The sequence below is a fragment of the Phascolarctos cinereus genome, unplaced genomic scaffold (assembly GCF_003287225.1).
Source record: "Phascolarctos cinereus isolate Bilbo 61053 unplaced genomic scaffold, phaCin_HiC Scaffold_3;HRSCAF=262, whole genome shotgun sequence".
Taxonomy (NCBI): domain Eukaryota; kingdom Metazoa; phylum Chordata; class Mammalia; order Diprotodontia; family Phascolarctidae; genus Phascolarctos; species Phascolarctos cinereus.
In genome coordinates this window covers 100,097,985-100,120,505 of record NW_027555736.1, presented here as the reverse complement: position 1 = coordinate 100,120,505, position 22,521 = coordinate 100,097,985, and the positions used below count along the sequence as shown (strand labels likewise).

The 22,521-nt window shown below is 35.4% G+C and overlaps 1 protein-coding gene and 1 pseudogene across 5 annotated transcripts in view; both read left to right on the top strand.

Moving 5' to 3' along the window:
• Positions 1–22,521, top strand: part of SHOC2 (SHOC2 leucine rich repeat scaffold protein) — a 148,730-nt gene that overhangs the window by 75,285 nt on the left and 50,924 nt on the right. For all 5 annotated transcript variants that reach the window (XM_078151058.1, XM_078151057.1, XM_020988008.2 and 2 more), the window contains one exon: positions 17,450–17,587. In XM_078151058.1, coding sequence (XP_078007184.1) covers positions 17,450–17,587 — 138 coding nt within the window. The remainder of the gene's footprint in view (positions 1–17,449; positions 17,588–22,521) is intronic.
• LOC144456217 (ceramide glucosyltransferase pseudogene) lies at positions 1,852–3,496 on the top strand (annotated as a pseudogene).

The following is a 22,521-nucleotide window of genomic DNA, read 5'->3' as shown; positions in this document are numbered from 1 at the left end:
AATGCAGGAAAGCAGACATATTAAGTGCATCCTTTTCAGGTCATAATGCAATAAAATTATACTTAATAATACTCACATCAACTACGAAGGATCTATGATGGAAGATGCTACGCACCTCCAGAGAAAGAACTAACAAATAGAAGTAAGCATAGTATGGTTTTATATATATTTATAAATCAGTGTCAAAGGTGGCCTTTTCTACTGCAGAGTGGGGGCAGACGGAGGGAGGGAGAGAGACAATTTGAAATTTAAAATGTAACAAAAAAAATCAATTAAAAAACCCCCAATATAATGGGTAACTATGTGGCACAGAGGATAGAGTGCTAGGCCTGGAGTCCGGAAGACTTATCTTCCTGAGTTAAAATCTGGTCTCAGACAGTTGTGTGACTCTGAACAAGTCACTTAACTTGAGTTTCCTCATCTGTAAAATGACCTGGAGAAGGAAGTAACAAACCACTCCAGAATCTTTGCCAAGAAAACCCCAAATGGTCTGACATGACTAAAAGGACTGAACACCAACATAATGGAAAGGAAATTTGAATGACTTAAGGCTATTCTACCAAAAATGGAGAAGGAATGGAATAATGTGTTATGAAGAAAAAAGGATCTCAGGATGTAGTCCAGGGTGACATATACTGACACAGGAGCAAAATTTGGTGTAAACATTAATGGAAAAAAAAGGTAGGCATTCAATATGAGAGAAACCTTTTGAAACATTCCTATTCCAAAACAAACCAACAGCCCCCCACTCCAGTACATTATTTGTTTACATCTCAACAGGAAGGCAACAAACAGCCATATAGCAGACTCCTTGGCATTACACATCTGAAACCGTTGAAAGGCATGGATCCTAACTTAATGAACAATTTAGAGACATTCTTTGAATTGGATTATCACAAATATGAAATATTCCTTTGTGGACAAGATCATGATGATCTAGCCATTGATGTATGTAAAAAGCTTCTTGGCAAATACTCAAATACGGGTGCTAAACTGTTTATAGGTGGCAAGAAGGTTGGGATTAATCTCAACTAGGGCTGGACCAAGCTCCTCTCTCACCTAGGTCAGACAGACCTTTCCTACGGACCTTCTAAGTTGTCTTTGGTGTTTGTGGGTTGAGAAGTTTGGAAACTGCCACAACTCCTCTTGATGCAATCCCCTAAGCACTGCTTTGAGTTTGCTGAGGCCTGGTCTGTGCCTGGATAGCCTGTGTGGCCCATGCTGAACTGTTCCCTTCTCCTAGCCTGGCATGATAGACTTTTCTAATCAACCATCCAGTTTGTCTTGGGCTGGAAATTTGTTTCACTCTTGTCTTTTTGTGGGTTCTGCTGCTGTAGAATTTGTTTAGAGCCATTTTTTACAGGTATTTGGAGGGGTTTGAGGGAGAGCTCAAACAAGTCACTGTTTTAAGTCTGCCATCTTGGCTCCGCCCCCAAATCAGTGTGTTTTGAGGTAGGAGACTAAATTATAGACTTTGAGGGCACATAAAAGGGGAGGGGGGAAGAAGATAGAGAAGATAGAGACTGGTCAGCAATGAAAGGAAAATAACTTTTGTAGTCTTAGGAAGAAGAGCAGAGGAGCTAAGGGAGGTGAATTGGCAAAGGGCAGGTATTAAAAGAGTGGGAAAGAAAGAATGAACTCTTGGTTCAGTGATGGAAAGGTGGGGTCTGACTGAAGACTACTCCTTTGGGAGCAGAGATAAATTCAGTGATGGGAGATGGGCCCTTCCACTTGTTGTATACAGAAATTTTGTACCTGGAGAGTAAAACTCTGAGAGTATTATTCCTCTATGGATGGCATCCTGCCTCAGAAGAAAGAGAATCAATTTTTTTGGTGCTAACAGCATCCGGGATGGCATGGACCCAGAGAGCTTTCATGGTAAGTGGAAAAGAAGATGATGAAGGAGGTAGAAATGGAACACATGATCCAAGACACAGGAGAATTTCTCTTATAGTGCAAAACTTCTTTCTTCTCTGTTGGAGGTTTGAAGGAAAATAAAGAGGGACAAAATCTACAAGGCAATAACAAATTTTTTTAGAAGAAGGAACTCACAATAGGTATTTTAGAAGTTTGAAATCTATGAAGAACACAGACTAAAGAAGGAATAAGTATAATGAATCTAAGAGTAAAAGTTTAGAATAACACAACAAGGGAAGAAAACTACTGGAGATCAAAGTAAAGAAATCCCTTTTGGAGAAAGGTTCAGGGGGGAAAAAACCTAACAAAGGAAGTTGAAGGGGAGGAGTGCAAAGAGGAATTTACTTATGTACATAACAGAGGATGAAAGAATAAAGCATTTATTAAGGGTTTGTTATGTGTAAAGCACTGAGCTTAGTCTTGTAGATACAAACAAAAAATTAAGACAGTTCCTGCTTTAAAAAGAAGGGAAGAAAAAGGAATTAATAAGTAAAACTCAGTAAGGAAAGGTGTGACAAATGGGGAAGAAGCTTGAGGATGAAGGAAAGAGACTGAGGGAATAGTGTTTCCTTAGAATATATTAAGCAAAAATAACTGGAGACAAAATACTGTGATAAGGAAGGAGAACTAAAAAAAATCCTATTTCAGGAGAAAAAAACACATTGGAGACATATGGAGAAAAAAACCTAATTCATAACTTTAGATGTAAATGGATTAAACGGTAATTTAATGCCAGAAGAATGAAGTTGCAAAATATGACCTTATATGGATTTGTGATAGTGGAATCAAAGTAATTCTAGACACACCAACATGATTAATCAAATAACAGAAAAAGTGGGCTTGGTTCATGGACTGCGCTGTGTTGCAGACAAGGTTTTGCTGCTACATTGGAACAGGTATATTTTGGTCCTATTTCTCAGCTAATGTTACTGGGTTCAAATGTGTGACAGGAATGTTGTGTTTGATGAGGAAGAATGTATTAGATCAAGCTAGAGGGCTTATTGTATCTTCTGCCCAATACATTGCTGAAGATTACTTTATGGCCAAAGCAACTGAGGTTGGAGGTTTGCAAATGGTCACTCAAGTTGCAATGCAAAATTCTGAGTCCTATTCAGTTTCTCAGTTTCAATCTGGAATGATCAAGTGGACCAAATTACAAATCAGTATGCTACCTGCAACAATAATTTGTGAACCAATTTCTGAATGCTTTGCTGCCAGTTTAATTATTGGATGGACTACTCAGCATGTATTTCAATGGGGCATCTTGGTATTTTTCATGTGTCATTGCCTGGCCTGGTTTATATTTGACTATATTCAATTTAGGGCTGCCAGGGTGGCAGTCTTATGTTTTTCAAAACTTGGTTATGCAGTAGCTTGATTTATCCAAGAATCCATGACAATATATGTTATCCTATCAGCATTGTGGGACCCTACTGTGAGCTGGTGAACAGGAAGCTACAGATTTCTATGTGGGGGGTTGGCAGAGGAAATCTTTGAGGTTTTGTGACTGCATTTAAGAAAATAAAAAGAGAAGTATTATAAATAATGTTTGTATAAATGCTTTAAAAATCTACCCTCAAGGGGCAGCTAGGTGGCACAGTGGATAGAACTCTGGCCTTGAAGTGAGGAGAACATGAGTTCAAATCCAGTCTCAGACACATGACACTTATTAACTGTGTGACCCTGGGCAAGTCACTTTAACCCCAGTTGCCTCACTAAAAAGGAAAAAAATCTACCTTCAGTAGTTTTATTGCTTTTATATTTTGGTATCTGTTCTTTAATTTATTTTGCATGGCACTTGCATCTGTGAAAAAGAAAAAAAATACTCATCATCTTGGCCTTGTTTCGTACAAATAGATAATCAAGAGAATTGATTTCAGGACCCTTAAAAAAAAGAAGAGAACATATAATTGCTTTGCAGCCAATTGTGACAGTAACCTTCAGTAGAGAAAGTTTCAGATTTGGCAATAGACTAGTCTGGTAAATGTATGGGATGAAATCATCTTTGGCTCACTGGCTAGCAAGGGACTAGATAGTAATTTTATGCCTATGTGGAGTGATTAATATCATTATGCAAATAGTTCACAGCGAGGGACTAGCAGAGAAACTTTTTCATACTTTTTGACTACCTCCTCTAGTTGCTACAAAGCAAATATAAATTGTATCAGGTAACTAGGCCTTGCAAAAACAAACAAAAAAAGCCAGTAAAAGCAAAGGAAGATTGGCTAAAAAACCAAAACCTCACAATCTGTTGTTTAAATGAAACATACCTAAAAAGCAAAGACATGCACAGAATAAAGATGAGAGATGGAACATTTATTATGTGTCAACTGAATTTAAAAAAAAGTAGGAGTTGCAGTCATGCCATCAGACAAAGAAAAAAAAATCACATCGATATAAACAAATTATACCATAAGGAATAATAGAAAATAAACCAATATCAGTATTAAACATATATGCTCAAATTACTCCATCATCTGTGTTCATAAAGAAAAAATTATATCACAAGAAGACACTGACAGTAATTCAGCAGTAGTGGGAGACTTTAATGTCTCTCAGTTTTATACAAATATAAGAAAGAGAAAAAGAACAAGATAGAGTGAAACAAATTGCTGAGAAACTAATGCCAAAATGCTGATGATGCCTCTAAATGGGATAGAGAATATATATACCTGTAGCTTAGCATCACATGCAACTTTTACAAAAATTGACCATGCATTGGGGCCCAAATATATTGCAAATAAATGTAAAAAGGCAGAAACAGTAGCAGATAATAATGCAATAAAAATAGTAATCAGTTCAGGAAGCAGAAACAAAAGGCAGAACCAAATGAAAACTTAAAATGTAAATCCTAAATAATGAGTGGGTCAAAGAACAAATCAGAAAAACCATAATTATTTGAAAGAAAATGATGATGATGAAACAACATAATCTCTGAGATTCAGCTAAAATAAAAGGAAAATTTCCCTAAGAAAATGTGTTGATAGAAAAGGAGATTAGTGAACTGAATGTGGATTTAACAAATTAGAAAGCCAAACAATAAACCCAAAATAGCCACAAAAGAGTAGGAAATAGCTAAACTGGAAATCAAAAAGTTATGTAAATGGTAAACAGAAGCAGAAAGCGGTTTCTTTGAAATGCCGAACAAAATTGATAATAGCTAACTTGCTTAAAAAGAAGAGGGGAGAATAGAATTAGATGGAAAAGAATTACCAAAGGGGGAAAAAAGTGATTCTGATGTATTCATAGGACACTTACCAAACTTGAAAAGAACAATCAATACCAGTACTACACAAATTGTTTTCAGATACCAAGAAAGAAAGTACTCTGTCAGATTGCACCTATGAGAGAAAACATTGTCCTAATACTTAATCCAGGAAAGGATAAAAAGCACAGGGCTATAGACATATATCATTAAGGGATATCTATTAAAAATTTAAAACAAAATTGTGTCAAGCAGACTTCTGTAATTCATACAAGAAATCATTTGTTACAATGAAGTTGGATTTTGCCAGGATTCTAGGGATGGTTTGAGATGAAGAAAGTAGTCAACCTAATTATATCAAAAGCATGAACATCCAGAACCACATTATAACCTCAAAAGATAGCTGAAAAAGCCGTTGAAAAAGTACTTATTTATATTTAAAAAAAACCCTACAAAGCATAGGCATAGAACCTTTTTTTAATATCATTAAGAAATATGTAAAATCAAACAAGCATCATAGCAATGAGGATACATGGAAAGCTTTTCCAATGAGTATAAAACTTAAGCAAAGACTCTCATTTTCCCTGTTAATGTTTAACATAGAAATGCTAGCAATAAGAAGTCAACAGAAAGAAATTAAAGAACAGACTAAGCTATTCATATTTGCTGAAGATGTGATTTATTTAGACAATTTTAGGGAATCTGCAAAGAAACTAGTTCAGACATAGGTTCAATAGTATTACAGGTAAAAAAAGAACTCAAAAAAATCAACAGATTTAATAACAAAATCCAAGAGGCAGTAATAGAAAGAGAAATCTCATTTAAAATAACCACAAAATGCACAAAATATTTCCTGTTCCAGTCAAATTATTATTATTAATATTATTATTTTTTGCTTTTTGGTGAGGCAATTGGGGTTAAGTGACTTGCTCAGGGTCACAGCTAGTAAGTGTCATGTAGCTGAGGCCGGATTTGAACTCAGGTCCTCCTGACTCCAAGGCTGGAGCTCTATCTACTGCGCCACTTAACTGCCACCAAGTCAGATTATTAAAGGGATACTTCCTCAATGAAACAGCAAAATTCTTTGGAGAAACAAAGCTAGAATATCGAGGGAAATAATGAAAAAGTATAGGAATGAAAGGGTAATATCACTTTTCTACATAATTTCATATGTATGAAGTAAAGCAACAGCCATCAAAGCCATGTGGTATTGGTTAAAAAATAGAGAAACATATCAGTGAAACAGACTAGACAGGAAAATCAGACACAGTGGAATTCAGTAACCTAGTGTTTGATAAACCTGAAACCATATAATAATTAGGAAAGAACTTGTTTATTAAAAACTACTGGGAAAACTGGAATGTAGTTTGGTAGAAATTAGTCTTTGACCAAAATCTTATAACACATTCCCACAATCAATTCAAAATGTATATGTGACCTATATATGAGAGATTACACTATTAAAAATACATATATATATATATAAAATCATAATATAAAATGATGAGAAGAGAAGCAGATTATATACCTTTCACAGATATAGGTAAAAGGTTTATTCTTAAACAAGGGATAAAGATAATCACAGAAGCTAAAATAAATGATTTTGATTGAAAAAAATGAAATTGAAAAAAAATTTTCACAATGAAATTAATGTAACTGGATAGGAACAGAAACATTTGAATGAGGGGGGAAAAACAGCTTTGTATCAGAGTTTTGTTTGTATCAGAAAGTTTTGTATCCAAGATATGTGGACAATTAAATTCCTCAACCTACTCATTTCCCATAAACTCCTCCATCCTACCTCAAGCATACATAAAGATGGTCATATACTTGATCACAAATGGACTACTTCCATGTTCATGACCTCTCAGATTTCCTCAAATGATCATCTCTTGGCTTTCTAAATCTCCTTCTGCCTTGTAAATACCATAATCTCTTCTTGGTCCATCATTACAGTCTAGTTCTTGATCCCTTGGTTCACTCCCAGTCCATCACCTTTTCACTATCCAACTCTTTTCTCCATCTTGACTCCTTGGTGAACTAGTTCAACTCTACACTGTCCTCTTCAGTGTTTTTTATATGTGTGTGTGTTTATATAGATAGATAGATAGATAGATAGATAGATAGATAGATAGATAGATAGATAGATAGATAGATAGATATATGCATGCCCCCTTATATCATTGATTGTGTCTTGCTAAGCCTCAGCTTTAGATCACTCCCACAGTCTGTTGCCTTCATTCCTACACAGGTGCTACTGACTAAGGTAGAAAAAATCGTGCAACTGTTCTGACTGAGTCTACTATAAATTTATGTTATACAACCTCAACTGAGCCCTCACTGCTGCTAAGAAATCCTTCTAAACCCTCCCCCCACCTCATCCCCTTATTAACTATCACACTTTCCACAGCAGTTTTTCCCAACTTTTTCATTCCTTTTCAAGTCTTCCCTCTCTCACTCTCTCAGTTGAGAACCTTGGCTCATATTGTACTGAAAAAATTGAGGCCATTCATTGAGAGCTGCTTCTCTTTTTCTCACCTCCTGTCACTCAGATGCCTTCTGCCACTGTTTCCTCCTTTACCTCAAAATCACATAAAGAAGTGGCTCTTCTCCTTGCCAAGGCAAGGCGCTCTACCTGTTCAGTCCTCTGTTCCATTCCATTTTGTCTCCTCCAGTAGATTGCCCTTTCTGTTATCCTCTCTTACTTATCTTCAGTCTACCTCTTTCTGCTGTCTGTTTCCCTACACATGCTTATGCCTCCCTCATCCTCAAGAAAACCCGTCACTTGATCCTTCTATTCCCTCAAAACTCTCATACCATATCTTTCCTGCCTTTTGTGGCTAAACTTGAGAAGGCCATTCTACAGTAGGTGCTTCCACTTCCTATCCTCTCACTCTCTGGCTTCTGACCTCATCATTCCACTGGAAACTGCGCTTTCCAAAGTTATGAATGATCTCTTAATTGCCAAATCAATTGGCTTTTTCTCAGTCCTCCTTGTTGTTGTTGTTGCTGTTGTTGTTGTTGTTAGGCAATGGGGTTAAATGACTTGCCCAGGGTCACACAGCTAGTGTTATGTGTCTGAAGCTGGACTTGACTTGAACTGAGGTCCTCCTGAATCCAGGGCTGGTGCCCTATCCACTACGCCACCTAGCTGCTCCCCTAATCCACATTCTTCTTGATCTCTGCAGCCTTTGACTTTGTCACTGTTTTATCCTTGATAATCTTTTCTCTTTAGGTTTTTGAGATACTATTCTCTTAGGGTTTTTTTTTAACTTGACTACTCCTCAGTCTCTGCTGAGTCTTCATCCACAAGATGCCTGCTAACCATAGGTTTCTCACAGGGTTCTGTTTTGGCTCTTCCTTTCTTCTTGATCTATTTCACTTGCTGATCTGATCAGCTCCCATGGATTTAACTAACATATCTCTATTCTGATGATTCTTAAATCTACTTATCCAATCTTGACCTCTTGGCTGACCTCCAGTTTTGCCTTTCCAGCTGCCTGTTAGACATCTCAAACTGGGTGTCCTATAGACTTCTTAAACTCATTATCTTGAACTCCTGGATGCTTGCAATATTTTTTCCTATGCTATAGGTGTGCTTGGGATTTTGACTGTGATTTTCTTTTTGGAGATTGTTTAAGAATGTAATTAATGGGTTCCTTTCTTCACTTTTCTTCTGGTTCTTATAGATATTAGCAGTTTTCATTTTTGTTTCTAGAAAATATAATCCCCAGGCTTTTTTTTAAAAAAAATCATGTTTTTCAAGAAGTCCAATGAGTCTTATATTTTCTGTTTTCCAGGTCAGTTGTTTTTGATGTCAGATATCTGACACTTTATAATAATTTTTCAGTCTTTTGATTTTGTTTTAATATTTCTTTCTAATGAAATCGTTGACTTTTCTTTGATCTCTTCTAGTTTCAGGGAGTCCATTATTTGAGTAAGATTTACCACTCTCGCTATTAAGTGATTTATTCCCCTTTTTTCTATTCCAGAACTTTTGTTTCATTTTTTTTTTAAATTTCTTGCTTCATTTCTTCTAGGTATTCATGTAGTCTTTGGAACATCCATTTTTTTCCTTTGAGTTACTCCTTGCAGTTGTTATGGAGTTACTTGCTTCTTTTGAGGATCTCTAGAGCTACAATTGTTTTGAATACTGGTTAGGGTTTTAGTAGATTTATGCATCTCTCTAGCTTTAGTTCCTAATTAGGCCTTTGTACACAGATCAGGTTCAGCTCCTTCTGTTTTTTGTGGGAGTAGTCACTCTGCTTGGTCTCACCTAAGATTCCTGCATTGCCCCCCATTTACCAGCTCTATCCTCCCACCTCTCCCTGGATCTTTCAGGCCCAAAATGTTGGATCTTCCGAGCCCTTTTTGGTGACTCAGTACTATTAGGAACATGCTGCCTCAGCCTGGGTATAATATACTGTTCAGCTTGCCATTTCTTTACAAGCTGCCTCTAGTATATCTTTCCAGTCTGTTTAATGAACTCCTTTCCAGCCAAACTGGACTCCTGGTTGTTCCTCCAGTTTGACATTCCATCGACTGTCGTCATGCATTCACTTGAGCTTGAAATGTCCCTGCTCTTCATCTCTTGCCTAAGAATATGTGTGTTCTTTCAAGACTTAAGCTTCCCTGATCCCCTCAGTTAATGTTTCTTTCAAGACTTAATCTTCTCTAGGGGCAGCTGGATGGTGCATTGGATAGAGCACCGGTCCTGGAGTCAGGAGGACCTGAGATCAAATCCAGCCTCAGACATTTGACACTTATTAGCTGTGTGACCCTGGGCAAGTCACTTAACCCTGACTGCCTTGCTGGGGTAAAAAAAAAAAGACAACCGTTTCTGATCCCCTCAGTTAATGTTTTCTCCCTCAGAATACCATATATTTACTTATTTGGGTATGTTCAATTCAATACAAGAAATATTTGTTAACTACCTACTATGTGCAACGTACCATAGTAGTAGTACGTAGTATAGTGCAGGGGATCCCCACTGCCCCAGCCATTGGCCTCTATTAGCCTCAGTCTTCTGTGTACAAGTATTTCCGTATTTGGATATTTATTATATACAAAGCTTCCTTTTTTGGATGTAGCACATATCCAAATAAGGAAATAGAAAATATATAGAAAGTAATTTCTTTTTTTAAAATTTTTTTTGGGTGAGGCAATCAGGGTTAAGTGACTTGCCCAGGGTCACACAGCTAGGAAGTGTCAAGTGTCTGAGGTTGGATTTGAACTCGGGTCCTCTAGACTCCAGGACCAGTGCTCTATCCACTGCACCACCTAGCCACCCCAGAAAGTAATTTCAAGAGGGAAGAAGTGCTAATAACTGAGAGGGATCAAGAAAATAATAGGTAGCATTTAAATAGTTCTTTAAGATTTACAAGTACTCAGTCCTTACAACAGTAAATACTATTTTTTTATTAATTTATTTTGATATATCAACAGTCACTTCCATGAGCTTTTGAGTTTTAAATTTTTCTCTCCCTCCTCGCCTCCCTCCCCAAGGTGGCACACAGTCTAATATAGGCTGTACATATATATTCCTATTAAACATATTTTCACATTAGTGATGTTCTAAGTAAGAATTAGAACCAATAAGAGGAACCACTAGAAAGAGGAAACAAAACATAACAGAAGAAAAAAAATAGCAAATAGTATGCTTCAGTCTTTATTCAGACTCCATAGTTCTTTCTTTGGATGTGGATAGCATTTTCCATCATGAGGCCTTTGGAGATATCTTAGATCCTTGCATTGCTGAGAAGGACTAAGTGTATCAGTATTAGTCATCACACAATGTGTTTATTACCGTGTACAACGTTCTCCTGATTCTGCTCACTTCACTCAGCATCAGTCCATATAAATCTTTCCAGGTTTTTCTGAAGTCTGCCTGCTCATCATTTCTTATAGCACAATAGTATTCCATTACATTCATATACTACAGCTTGTTTAGCCATTCCCCAATTGATGGGCATCCTCTTAATTTCCAATTCTTTGCCACCACAAAAAGAGCTGCTATAAATATTTTTGTACATGTGGATAAGTACTATTATTGTCCCTATATTACAGCATGTCTTCCTGACTCCAAGTCCAGTACTTGATTCACTCTGCCACCTAGTTGACTTATGTTGAAGGTGGCATCTGAGCTGTGCTTTGGAGGAAGCTAGGGATTGCTTGAGGCAGAGATGAGGAGTGAGTGCATTCCTGACATAGAGGTTACTTATGCAAAGGCACAGGGGCAGAAGGAATATTGTGCATAGGAAACAGCACTAGTAGGCCCAGTGGACTAGAATGGAGAGAGCTTTAAAGGGAAGTGAAATTCAGTAAGACGGGATGAGACACAGATGGGGGGGAGAACTTTAAATGCCAGGATGAAGATTTTTAATATTATCTTAGAGAAGAAACTGGGAAACAGAGAGACTAGTTAGCAGGCACTATCAGTAATAAAGGTAAGAGGTAATGAAGTCCTGAATTAGGTTAGAAGCTGTGTGAGTGGTGACTTGTTATTTGTTGGAGCTGATGTAGAGGGAAGTGGTGTTTTCAACAGAAATAGGAAAGTTTAGAACAAAGGCAGATTTTAGAGAAAATATAATAAGCTGTATTTTGAACATGTCGACAAAGTTTGAGAAGCTGTGGGATATTCAAGTAGAGATATGCTGCAGGCATTGGGAATGCAGGAGTAGAATTCAGGAAAGCAGTTAGGGCTATATATGTATAGTTTGGGGAATAATCTAAATATAAGATTGAAGCCATGGGAAATGATGAGATCATCATGGGAGCAAGTATAGAGAGAAAAAATAAATGGGCCCAGGACTAAGCCTTGAGGGATGCCCACATTTGATGGATTAAGAATGATGTTCTCATAAAGAAGTCTGAAAAGGTTTGGTCAGATAGAGGAAAGCCAGAAGAAAGTAGTGTTGCGGAAGCCAAAGGAGGCCAGAGTATGCAGGAGAAGGGGAGTGGTCAATAGTTTGAAAAATTATGGGTGGGCAAGAATAATGAGAATGAGAAAAATCATTGGATTTAGTAATTAAAAAGTTGTTAACCTTGGAGAGCAGTTTTAATTTGTGGAATCAAAAGCCAGAATATAATGAACTGAAATATGAGAGGCAACAAGAAGAGACAAACTTTTGTAGGAGAACTCTCTATCAAGGGAATATAGGATATTCAATATTTGTAGGATATATACATATATGTGGTCATCATATACTGTATATGAATACAGATATATACACATACACATGTATTTATGTATCTATAGATCTATATCTATATGGAATGGAGCATCACGTGAGCATTGTTTTAAGGATGAGAGAAACTAGGCATCTTGTAGGTGATGAAGAAGAAGCCAGTGGAAAAGGAAAGGTTTATGAGATCTAGGGGGCCGGGCTCCTGGAGGAGTAGGAGAGGAAAGGATGAGAGCATAGAGCAGGGGTTAATCTTGGCAAGTAGAAGGTCTCCTTCATCAGAGACTATAAGCTCTCTGAGGGCAGGGGCTGCTTATTTTGTCTTTATCTTCAGTAGTGAGCGTAGTATCTTGTACATAGGTACTTTACAATGTTTGTTGAATTGGATTGTGTGTGTGTGTGTGTGTGTGTGTGTGTGTGTGTGTGTGTGTGTATAAAAACAGTTCCTGAGTAGTTGGGGTTGGCTACTAGTTATTGTGTTTCTGTCTTAAGCTATTTATAATTATGTTGTTGATTGTGAAATTACTGCCTATATTAACAAAGAGTGGGTTATATTTTAATGGCATTATTTTTTGGAAAAGATTCTGAAAAAAAATACAAAAACTAAAAGAAGCCAATATCATGAAATTTAAATTACATATTCCTCAATCCTTTTGTCTTCTATTTTTTATCTGTATCTGATCTGACAGTATGTTTCCCAGAATGGATGTGTTTTATTTTAGCTTGTCTCTTCACCAGAATTCCCCCGTGGACAAGTACATGTGAGATTATGTTTAGTTCCCTTTTTTCCCCACCTAAAAGTAAGTTTTATTGATAACCTTCATTTTTACATCATAGTCATTTCTGGAAATATTTCCCTTCTCCCTCCATCCAGATTCCACTCTCTGTCATAATAAAAGAAAAAAAGGACAAAGTGATTATTAGAAGTCATTTGCCCTAGAGTCATTTACCTCTGCTATAAAGAGGAAAGTATGTTTCATTATCTGTATTCTAGGAGGTTTATGAACTTTGTAGTTACATATAATTCAGTTTCCTTTTAGTAGTCTTTTCATTTTTATTTTTGTAGTAATTGTGCATATTATTACTTATACTTCACTCAAAATCAGTTCATAAAGATCTTTGATTCTTCATTTATCAGTTCTTACAATAATGTTTCATCATATGAATACAGACATTTCCCCACTTGATGAGAACCTACTTTAGTTTCTGGTTCTTTGCTGCCATAAAGTGTGTTTCTGTGATTGACTTCTCTAAGGAGTAGCTAGGTGGGACAGTGGATAGAGTGCTTAGTCTCGAGTTGGGAAGACCTGAATTGAAATCAGACCTAAGCCATTTACTATCTCTGTGACCCTGGGTAAGTTATTAAATCTCTCCCTCAGTTTTTTCACTTGGGGGATATAAAATGGAGATAATAGAACCTACCTCCTATAGTTATGAGGACCATGTTCAATAATGTTTACAAAGGGCTTAGCACAGTGCTTTTTTCCTTTATTTCCCTCCCTTCTCTCATGTTGGGGAATTTACTTTTTACCAGCCTCAGCCCCTATACCAAGTACTTTTGAGTTGGGCAGAGAGGACAGGAGTGGCCTTCCTTGAATTTCAGCCCTCTTTCCTTCGGGTCTGGGGTAGCCATGTTGCTCCTTTGCTCCAGTTCTGTCTGTTGTTTCCTTCTCTTATTGAGTTGAATCAGCATCTACTGCTTTTTTTTTTTAAAGCAGGAATGAGGGAAGGGGGTTGGGTGTTCTGGTCAGTGTATCTGCAGTCTTAGGTTCTGTAACTTAGGGAAGCCCAATTCTCTCTTCCCCCTTATCACTCCCCTCTTGTCCCCATGATTAGGTAGAGTAACAGTCTGCCTAAAGCAAGAGAGTGGATCCCAGCTCAGTAGGAATGTAATCTCTCTATGGGCTCCAAAGCACAATTCTGTGGGTCATGAGTCAGTGTAAGCCCTGCTGGAACCTAGAGGCTGATGGGAGAGCATTGCTGAATGATTGCCTTGATGATTAGAGTTCTTACTTGGTTGAACTTCTTGCTTTCTTGTTCTGTGGATTCAGCTGTAAATTGCTCTAACTCTGCCTCATAATTTTTTTTTTAAACTTGGTGGAGGTCAAAGGATTTGAACAGGCAATTTTCAGACAAAGAAATCAAAGCTATCTGTAGTTATGAAAAAATGCTCTAAATAACTATTAATTACAGAAATGCAAATTAAAACAATTCTGCTAGCATGACAGAAAAAGAAAATTACAAATATTGGAGGGAAAGTGGAAAAATTGGAACATTAATGCATTGTTGGTGGAGTTGTGAACTGGTGTAACCATTCTGGAGAGCAATTTGGAACTATGCCTGAAGGGCTATAAAACTGTGCATACCCCTTGACTCAACAATACTGCTGCTCGGTCTGTATCCCAAAGAGATCATAGAAAAGGGAAAATGTCCTACATGTACAAAAATATTTATAGCAGCTCTTTTTGTGGTGACGGATTGGAAATTGAAGAGATAACTCATGAATTGGGGAATGGCTCAATAAGTTGCAATATGTGATTGTGATGGAATAAATACTATTATGCTATAAGAAATGATGAGCAGGATGGTTTCAGAAAAACCTGAAAACACTTATATGAATTGATGCAAAGTGAAGTGAACAGAGTCAGAACATTGTATACAGTAGCAGCAATACTATATGATGATCAATTGTTAATTGACATACCTATTCTCAGCAATACAATGATCCAAGACAGTTCGAAGGACCTATGATGAAAAATGCTATCCGCCTCCAAAGAAAGAACTGATGGAGTTTGAGTGTAGATCGAAACATAGTTTTTAAAAACTTTGTTTTTCTTGATTTTTTTGTTTGTATTTTTTTTTTCACAACATGGCTAATATGGAAATAGGTTTTTGCATTACTGCAGATATAATTGCTATCAAATTGCCTGTCTTCTTGAGGAGGGCAGGGATTTGGAACTCAAAATTTTAAAAAAGAATGTTAAAATTGTTTTTACATGTAATTGGAAAAAATAAAACAAAAATTTTTAAAAAGAGTAGAGATTGGAGAAAAGATTGAATCCTTTCTTTTTTTGGCCACATCTTTTCCTTTTTAAAAATTGATAAATTTTCTTTAGATATATCATATAAGTCTTCTAGAATATACCAACAACAATTATATAAAATAGGATAAAAGTGTGTAGAACATACTTTACATACAAATAGTCTCTCACTTGTTAGCAGGCAAGATGTGCACTTTTATAAATTATTATGAATGTTCTGTTTTTGAACTGTTTTGTTGGTGGCTAAAATTGTCATGTTACATAGTTATAATTGTGTATATTCTTTTCTGCTTTTTTCTCTCTACATCACCTCACACAAGTCTGATATTTATTTGATTTTTTTATATTTAATATAGTTAATTAAAGCACAGTTAATTGTTACACAGTCTATATAATATTCTAGGGCAGAGCTGGGGGATAGAGGTAGCAGCTCTGAGAACCAAAGAGAACTTGACATTTCTCCTTTGGTGTTAAAAGAGGGCATAACCACCTGGATGAACATGGGATTGCCTAGTGCCTGATTTTTATTGTTGAGAGGAACAGGCTGTTAGACAGTAGTAACTCCTAGAGGATTAATTGTATGTTGATCTTACCTGCCCAGATAGCTTTGAAAGGTCCTAAAGGGCAGGATCTAATGTCTTACAATTTCTTAACATAACAGGTACAATGTTAAACACATGAAAAATGTTAAATATTTGGTGAAAGAATGCTATACCACTCCATTGTAGATCCGTGTTTTAAAATCATAGCATCATAGATCTAAAACTGGATTTTCATGTGATTTAGGTTTTATTCTATATTTCTTTATTCTACTCACAATCACATCACCTTGTTCATTAAAGAAGACTGTACCAGCAAGAAGGACAAGGAATTAAGATCATACTCAGTACAGCAAATCAGAGACAGAATTTAATTGTTGGGTAGAAAACATGATGGAAAAAGATGATGAAGAAGGCTGCTCATAGGATCATAGATTCAGGACTGAAGTGGTCTTTAAGTACATGTTGTCTGCCCTTTCATATTATACAAGAAGGTACTGCATATCCAAGCAGTTAAGCCCAAGGTCATACATGTGAGGGACAGAACCAGGCTCTTACTCATAGTAGATCAGTTAGCTAGGTGAGATATAAAAATGTGTTAATGATTGCCAAAACAGCTACTGTAGAATGAAAAAGATTTTTTGGTCAGATAAAATAGTGTGTTATGATAGATAAAGTGCTAAACTTGTCTGAAGACCTGGATTTAAAATCCTCTCCATGTTGCAGTATAACTGTACAGGTCATGCTATATCTTCAGGCTTTAGTTTCCATAAAATGAAGGAATTAGAACACATGATTCTGAAAACCATTTACAGTCACTATATCCTGTGACTTCAGTAATCTGACATTCTGTGATGAAAAGTTACACCTTGCCATTTCTACAACTGAACGATAATGGAAGGAAACAAAATATACCTTATCCTTTTAGACTGCTCTTCAGTTCTACAAAACTAGCAGTTCTGTGAACTAGAGGACTAGGTGTAATTATAGAACATTGGAAAGTATGCCCCTTTGAAAACATTAAATAACATTTTTTAAAGATGGTTAAATGACCCATAAATCACACTGATTTTTTTATTACTAAAAAAGTGTGCTATATTTCATTTGAGGAAGTCTTTTTTTTGAAAGTAATTGTGGAAAAAATACACTATTGTTTGGTAAAGTTAAAATAAGCATCTTGTTTGGGCCAATTATTTATATTATAGTTTAAAACAATACAGCAAAATCCTCATACATAGCAAACATTATTTTAACTTTTGTCAGCATTTTGAAATAAAATTTTTACTGTCATTGACCTTTGTTGTAGAAAGTGTGTGTGTGTGTGTATTTTTCTTAGAATTAATTTGTTTCCTTGTAATCTAAGTGTAACTTTGTGTTCCACAAAACATTGTTTTTAATATAAAACTGATATGCTTGATATGCCTTAAGAATTTTTAGAAGTATTTAGTAACCATTTTTGTTTTTTAAAAATATATACTCCTTGACTTACCAGCATTATTCAGATAGCTCCATCTTTGTGTGGTTGCAATAATACTAATGTAATATTTGTTAATCAATTCATAGGTGAATTATGTAACCTCATAACCTTGGATGTAGCTCACAATCAACTGGAGCACCTTCCAAAGGAGATTGGAACTTGTACTCAAATCACCAACCTTGACTTGCAGCACAATGAACTGCTGGATCTTCCTGAAACTATAGGTAGGAGTGTCGAAAGAATACTGAGAAATATGTAGATCTGCAATTCAGGTCTGAAATTTATTTCAAGAGTGAGAATTATCTTCTTAGCAACACAAATTTAAATGATTAGAATGTCATCATTTCTAAATTATAATATTTTAAAAATTGAATTAATTAACAATTTCAGGCAAGAGAAAGCAGATTTTTAGGAATTTTGCTCAGTTGGATTACAAAATGAAGGATAAACAATTTATTTGCCAACATTTTTAGAAATTACCCTGTTGTATTATCTTTCAAAGACTACCTGTGAAAAGTACAAAAAGGAAGTAAAATTATAAGCAGATACTTTCTTTGATTCAGAAATTTGCACAGGCTTAAAAATAGGGTGGCCTCTTCCCATTTAAATAAGCATAGAACTGACGGAAGAATAAAATAAATGGTATTTAATTTGAAAATATGGTAGATTCAGACTTCTTAAGGAAATTCAAAATGTGTTTATAAATGTTTAACTAAGCTCTAGGTATTGAATTGAGCTTATCAGTGGTATTTTTGTGTATTCATTAATATGTAAACATATGCTTTGAGAGAAAGCAGTCTAAATACATAGCTTTTAAAAATTTATACCATTTTTGAGCCAGTGATGGCATAAAGATATGTAATGCTATTTCAGTTTTTAAAAATTTGTGTCACATTTAATTAATAATTAAAAAATAAAAATTTACACTAATATTTTAATCACTTTACTACACAATATTTCAGAAGTTCTTTGTTTCTAATTTTGTTTGAATAACCTTTTATTTTGTTTGCATTTAGATTTTGTATCAATGGCTCAGATTTAAAATCTAATATTCCTTATAAATTCCTTCATTAGGAGCATCTTTAAAAATATAGTAATCCAAAAGCCAAATCTGCTGATGAGTCGAACCATCTTATTCCACAGTTTTAGACTGCAATTAATGTAATTAAATGTTTATAAAAAAATCTTAGGGAGAAAGAAGCATTTTGGAATTCCACATGGCTGCAAATAAGGAAAAGTTATAGCCTATAAAAAAATCAAAATTCTAGGTGACCCAAAGGTTAATGCAGAGATGCATGGTAGGTATAAATTATGATATGTCATACTACTAACGATGACATTCACAAAAGAAGATATATCGTCTAGGAAATGTGTGATTAGAAGAGGAGGTTGTATAGATGAATAGGCCAACTGTTGCTGTGGTATCCACAGAAGGAGACCTAGTGGAAGGTTTCCAGGCTATTGAGTAAATCTTTAAAAGATTTATGGGAGGATATGAATAAAAATTGCATTAAAAAAAAGGCATGGGTAGGTTGCAACCTGTGCTGTTGGCAGGATCAGCCACATTTACGACATCACAGATGTCATAAATTGCAAAATTGAAGTACTGATATGTGCATATATAAGATTTTTGTAGGCTAACTATGCTTTAAAAACATCTAATATGTGGAAACCTTTCTTACCTCAAATATTTTTATATATTTTAATGAATTCTCTCATGCTGATTTCTCTCTTTTTCAAATGTTTTATTTTGTTGTATTTCATAATATACAACTCATTAAATAGCTGTAAGCTGTTTCTTAGTACTGCAGCTCTGAGTCTATATGGATGAGGTTCAAACTTGGGGGGCTTCTTTCTAATTACATTCTTTTTTTTATTTTCTTGCTTGTGCTTCTACATGAAGTTTCTCCTGAGAACATCAGAATTTGAGTTCTGTCTCAAAATAACTACATTTTAGGGAAGAGGTTGTTGTGATTGAAATTAAGATAAACTGAGGCACAAAGCCCAGAGCATGTTAAATTTATTGGTAAGGCTAGCAGTTACCAATATAAGGGGTCTTTAGCTTCTCAACAAGCCAAAAGACCCCAAATAAGGGCAGGCAGATCATTTTTACAGACAAAAAGAGGAGCATTTAAAACTAGAAGGCAGCATCATAGATGGGGAAAACAATAAGGTTAGTTGCAAAATCTGAAGCATCCCAGACACTGAGGATAATATGATTGTCTAGAAATCAGGAATGTGGACTAACAACAACCCCTCCTTCCTTCTAGGAAATTATGATTTCTACCTGTAAGAATAGCTAATGGTATATAGATAACAGATTTCTTCTAGTCGTACAGGGGCAGCTAGTGTTTTAAAGTGATTTAGAGGGCAACTGAACTTTCAAACTTAACTCAGAGAGGAGAAGTGACCTTCTGAACTTAATTCAGAGACAAAGAAGCTTGACAAGTTCAGGGAAACTTGACAAATTCCCAAGTAATTCTAAAATCTGCTGGTAATGACTCAATATAATTTAGTACAACTTCCGAAATTTCCTTTTCCAATAACTGGTTCATGTGGTGAAAACCAGCCTAAGCCTTATGGTTCTGATCCTATTAACAATAGAACTACAAGAAGAACATCAAGTTAGGAACCCATAATTCACCTGAAATATCAGAGAATTTCAGTTTTTTATTTCTATCTTTATCTAAATCCTATACCTGATATAGACACTGCCAACAACAGACTAAAGTAAGAATCTTAAAAAGAATCTCTGATGGCCTGAATTGTAAAAGGGATCCTTCTTTCTCTTAAAATGATCACATAGATACTTCAAGTTTACTACTCCATTTAATTAAAAAACAAAAACCAAAAACCTTTTACGTCTTTGTCTTATTTTTTGTGTCCCCATTTAGGATGATATCATCCCCATATCATAACTACTATTGAGGGGATGGTAAACCCAAGAACTCAGTTACTTAGCTGCTTAGGCTACGGATTTGACTACCAATTTAGAGTGAACACAGTAAGAGCTTTCATACTTGCACTATATTGTAGCAAATCAGAGGGATTTTGCCACATGATTCATTATTAAAAAATTATGACTTTACCTGCCATTGTTAGAGAGATTTGCTATGAAAGGAAGAAGTAGGGACACAGTTGTAACAGTGTCCAGACTGATCTTCCAGGCCTACTCTTAAGGTATGCAATGATTCAACATAGGTATAATAGGATAAAGCATCTTTAGTTCTGTTTGATTTCAGGTAAAAGTTGTAGTTGCTATTTTGGACATCCAGTCATACAGCAAAGTTTCACGTTCTTTACAGGGTATAATAATATCCAGGTTCAGGATTAATCAGGTAGGAAACAGTCCTATTCAAAAGGGAAATAACAGAGTGGGGAAACTGAGTCAAGAGGCTTCTACCTTTGGCTATGCCAAGGTTATCCTCTCAATTTTCCCCAGACATAGACATCTACCTCTAGTAGTTTTTGGATCACACTCCCTTTGAGTAGCTTGTGGCATTTCCCTTAAATGGTGTATTACTAACTTAATGATACTTCAGGCACTTGTAACTGCATTCAAAACTCAAAACAAAATCAAATTACGTCAAATAGCAGGTTTCACTAATCATAGCTTAGGGCTAGATATAGTTATTATAATTATTCCTTCCACATCACAACTTTCCCCATCATGGTTTCGATACGACCTGGGTTGGCATAAGAAATTACTGTAAATGGTAATTTTGGGGGAGTTTTGCAGAAGTCATAGACAACACACAAAGGCTAGCATACAACACAGAAAATGTTTAGAAACTCAGGAAATGCATGAAGCATATATGTGTGTGTAATGTATAACATAGACATTTTATCTTTTAATACCATAAATATACACAATTTCTTTTTTCAAGTTAAAATAAAAAAAGTTTGTGGAAAAAAACAGAAGCTAGCAGACAATACACAGAAGCTAGAAATGTGGAGATATCTTAAAAAGTTTAGTAACTCAACACCCTATAAAAGAAAAAGAAAAAAATTCAGACTTCTCTGATAAGAAGGAAGGGCCAAAAAATATTATGTGGATTTTCCGAATACCATGCCCCTAACCCCTATGATGTGGAAGGAATAACTGTACTATTCTGTCATGATGTTGTAACATTAGTTAGCAATAAAAAAAAAATCTACCAGTCTTTACACACAAAAAAAATTCAACATCCTTTTCTTCTTCTAATCCAGTTTAAACTCATTTTGGTGCAAAAAATCAGTCAGTAGGAGTTAAGAAAATAATTACATTCTGGAATTCGACATATCTAATGAATATATGATAGGTCACTCAAAAACCTAGAAAAACATTGGCTAAAGTATGCTTCCAGACTAACAGATATCCATCTCTTAAGGTATTGTATATTAATCCCTCAAGGAAAGATAAATAAGACTGGAGTCTGTTGAGACTAAATTGGCCCAAGATGTAACTTCAATATATACTATGTGGGGCATAACTTTATAATTTTCATAATTATAAATCATCAAATAACTTCTCTACTGTAAACAAATTTGGTAATCCTCCCTGCTTTGGCAAAGAAATATTTATAATGGAAGAGGGGATCTTGTTTCTCAGTATGTGAATTCATCACTTGAAAATTTCACAACATTTAGCAAGTTCTTTCATGGGTCTGATAAGATTTGCCCAAGCGATGGTACCAAGAAATCTGGCAAGTTTACAATAAGGAAATTTTGTAAGGTTGTTTTTTATTTTTCCTTTTCCCACAAAGTAATTCTTCCCGTTTAAAATATACCCTATTAAATACTTGATAGGTTTTAACATTGTAACTAATAACTTAATAATTTCCCACCATCCAGATTGAAAGAGTTAAATTTTTTTAATGATACAGTTACATTAACATCTTAACAATATTTCTTATACAGTGGTCTCCCAAAATTCACAATACAAGAAAATTTAGAAACACAATAATAACATATACAGTATCATGAAACAAAACTTATTACCAGTCAGATTACATCAATTCAGTCAAATACAGATTATATCAATTCAGTCAAATACATTTCCAGATTTCTTAAATGAAAAGTCTTTCATTTTATCACCTTAGCATTTTCTACTAATCACATTTAAAACCCTATATAGAGTTACCTAGTTTGGGGTAAATATATTCAATTGAGGAAAAAA